At 36.7% G+C, this 3,444-nt stretch overlaps 1 protein-coding gene across 1 annotated transcript; it reads left to right on the top strand.

Annotated features, from left to right (window-relative positions):
* The first annotated feature begins 23 nt into the window (after positions 1 to 23).
* Positions 24 to 3,173, top strand: LOC133327161 (zinc finger protein Noc-like). The gene is made up of 2 exons (XM_061535729.1): positions 24 to 159; positions 1,631 to 3,173. The coding sequence occupies exons 1-2, from the start codon at positions 65 to 67 to the stop codon at positions 3,171 to 3,173; spliced, it is 1,638 nt and encodes a 545-aa protein (XP_061391713.1). The 5' UTR covers positions 24 to 64.
* Positions 3,174 to 3,444: the final 271 nt, after the last annotated feature.

Genomic DNA, 3,444 nt, shown 5'->3' with positions numbered 1-3,444 from the left:
TGCTGCAAGCCTTACAATTTTGTGGATTAGTTCCAGTTTTTAAAACCTCAAACTCAGCATCATCATGGTTGTTTTAGAAGGTGGCGGTGGTGTTGTTACCATCGGCAACAACCAATATTTACAACCCGATTATTTGGCTCCAATGCAAACAACGGTTAGTATTTTTACTAAAAAAAAACTAAAACCCAACAATTGTAAAAATACAAAAAATAAAATAAAAATAGTCTTGGAGCTAGGAAAAAAATTTGAAATTTTTGGTTTGGACATTTAATTTAAAAAATTAATAACAAAATAAAAATTTTCAAAGTTTTGAAAGAGTAAAACATAAATTACAAATGGAAAAAACTTAAATATTTCCGAAATTGGAAAATAAAAACATTTCAAAAAAGAAAATTAATTAAAAAATGAGATATTGAAGAAAATTTTAAAAAATAAAATAGTTTTAAAATAATTCCGAAAGGACATTCGAATATTACAAATTAAACGGATTATGAAATTAAAAAAAAATGAAATCGGAATGTTGGAAATTTAAAATTTCAAAACAACAATTTCCTATACAAAATATCTAAAATCAGAAAAAAAATATTTTGAAATCTAAATATTTTTTTGTTATGTTTGGAAGATATACACATTTTGGATAGGAAAATATTACAAATTTTAAGAGCCCAAAAAAATTATCCCAAAAATAATTTCCGTCTTAAAAATATATTTGATAATAATTTTTTTAATAATAAATTTTTAAAAAGTCTGATTTGAAAAATAATCAATGAAAATTAAAAACCTAAAAATATTAAACGAAAATATTGAACAAATTTGAAAAATCTAAAAAAATGTACCATTCATTGAAAAATATATTGGAATTTTTTTTCAATATTTTTCAAATTCATTTTCAATTTTAAATTTTCAAAATATTTTTTTGTTAGTTAAAAAAAAATTAAGACATTTTGAAAATTAAAAATTTTTAATAATTTTTCAATATCTCAAATTTGATTTTTTAAGTTAAAAAAATTCAAAATATTTTGATATTTTGTTTTTATTTTAAAAATAAGGAATTTTTTGTTTGAAAAATACTTGATAAAAATATCTTTAAAGGACTCCACTATTTGGAAACGTTGAGTTTTTTACATTATTTTTAATGGAAGTATTGAAAACATTTAAAACAAATATTCAATTTTTTTTAATATTTAATAATTAAAAAAAATATTTGAAATTTTATAGTTAAAAGTTTTGAAATAGTTAAAAGTTTCAAAACTTCTAAAATTTAAAAAATCTCCTAAAAAATTTAAAAAATTTCAAGAAAATATTGAAAAAAATTTAAAAAAAAATATTTAAATTTTTTATGTATTTATTCAAGATTCTTTGAAACAGCCTTTCAAAATTCCAAACTTCAATATTTTTAAAATCACAGAAAAAATATATATGCATCCGACGGCATTTTTCCCTCCATAAGGATTTTGAAAATTCAATAATTTTTCAAAACTAAAATTTAAAATTTAATCCAAAATAATTTCAATTTTTTTTTAAAACACTTAAAATTTACCGACGGCTATCTTTACAAATCAAAATTTTATTTCAAACAGCTCCAAATTCAAATTTTATTTTTTTCTACAAAAAAAATTTCCAATTTCCCTTTAAAAAAAATCCCCACAATACTAATTTCCCCCTCTTTTCCTCTTTATCACTGTTCACAAATCGGTGCCGATTCATCGGCCGTTAAACCCCTATTGGCATTGGATAAATCGAAAAAATCCGGCTCCTCCTCATCTGCCTCCTCAACATCGTCCAGCGTTAGCTCAGAATCCGGATCAGCTAAATCACCCACACAAGCAAAATCTCCCAAATCCACAACGCCGACCACCACAGAAGTTAAATTGGCCTTTAAGCCATACGAAACCAATGTGTTGAGTCAACAAAATCAAAATAGCTTCAAATCATCCGCCGCATCATCGACAGAAATGGAATCGAATCGTCCTAGTTCAAAGGCATCATCACATAATGGCGAGAGCACACGTGTGCCATCCCGCAACAAGTCAAATAGTTCACCGGAAAATTTCAATAAGTCACAGGATTTGTCCACATCGGGTGGTTCCAGCACGCCTCATGATACCAGCCGTAAAACTGTGTCACCAGCTGGTTCTTCACAGCGTGGAGCTAGTCCCATTGTACGCTCCGGCATGGAGGTGTTGAATAATGCCAATGGGTCAGCCCAACATCCCAAGGAAATGAGCAGCATGGCCCAAGCAGCTGCTGCTGCCGCCGCTGCCTATAAGGCTGCCGGTGCCCCATATGGTTTGAATCCCCTCTCGGCCTTGTGTTGTCCTCCCGGTATGGAACAACATGCTGCCGCCAATCCTGCCTTCCGCCCTCCATTCGCCGCCGGTGGTTTCTCTCATCATCATGCCGCCATGTTGGCTGCCGCTGCTGCCAATGGTGGTTATCCTGGCGGCCCAGGTGGTCAACAACCCAATCCCTACATTAGTTATCAACGTATTAAGACTCCCACGGGTGGTGAAGCTATTGTGCCGATTTGCAAAGATCCCTACTGCCCAGGCTGCCCGTACTCTGCCCATACCCAGCAAATGTTGATGGGTGCTCCCTGTCCTGCTGGCTGCACGCAGTGTGAACATCAGAAATATGGTATGGCTGCAATGATGGGCGCCGGTGCTGGTTTGCCGCCAGGTCATCCCTACTCACAGGCTGCTGCAGCCGCCGCTGCAAGTGCTGCTGCTGCCCGTTCCGCTCCCTATGTCTGCAGTTGGGTTGTCGGCGATGCTTATTGTGGCAAGAGATTCCAAACTTCGGATGAGTTGTTCACCCATTTGAGGACCCACACTGGTAATTTGTCAGATCCTGCTGCCGCCGCCGCTGCATTGGCCCAATCTCAAGCTCAATCGCTGTTGGGTTCCCTGTTTCCTCCTTCGGCATTGAGAGGTGGTTATCCTGCTCCCCAACTTAGTCCCATGTCTGCTGCTGCCGCCGCCGCTGCTGCCTCACGTTACCATCCCTATGCCAAGCCACCAAGTGCCATGGCTGCAGCTGCTGGAGCCTCACCATTTGGTCCACCCGGTGCATTCAATCCCGCCGCCGCTGCTGCTGCTGCCGCCTTGGGTCCCTACTACTCACCCTATGCCATGTATGGTCAACGTATCGGCTCGGCGGCCGTTCATCAATAAATCTCGCCCACTACCCGCCCAGCTTTGATGTGAAGCCAGTGTGAGCTTTGAGCTAGAAAAGCAATAACACCGTGACCCCCGTGACTTGCCGTGGGGCTACTAGTGAAAGTGATCTTTACAACAACAACCACAAACACAACCATCTCATGAATGTCATACCAAAAAGAAAAAAACGAAAGTAAAGGAGGAAGACAGAAATAAGCAAAGGAGGCAGACAAAAAAGGGATTCCTCGGTAGCTAGCAAATGGCGCCCGACATGCCATTAGAGGAG

This window comes from Musca vetustissima, unplaced genomic scaffold, assembly GCF_032173495.1.
Source record: "Musca vetustissima isolate MV318-11 ecotype Yass unplaced genomic scaffold, APGP_CSIRO_Mvet_v1 utg19955, whole genome shotgun sequence".
Taxonomy (NCBI): domain Eukaryota; kingdom Metazoa; phylum Arthropoda; class Insecta; order Diptera; family Muscidae; genus Musca; species Musca vetustissima.
The sequence above is the reverse complement of the archived record's forward strand: the minus strand, read 5'-3'. Positions and strand labels throughout refer to the sequence as shown.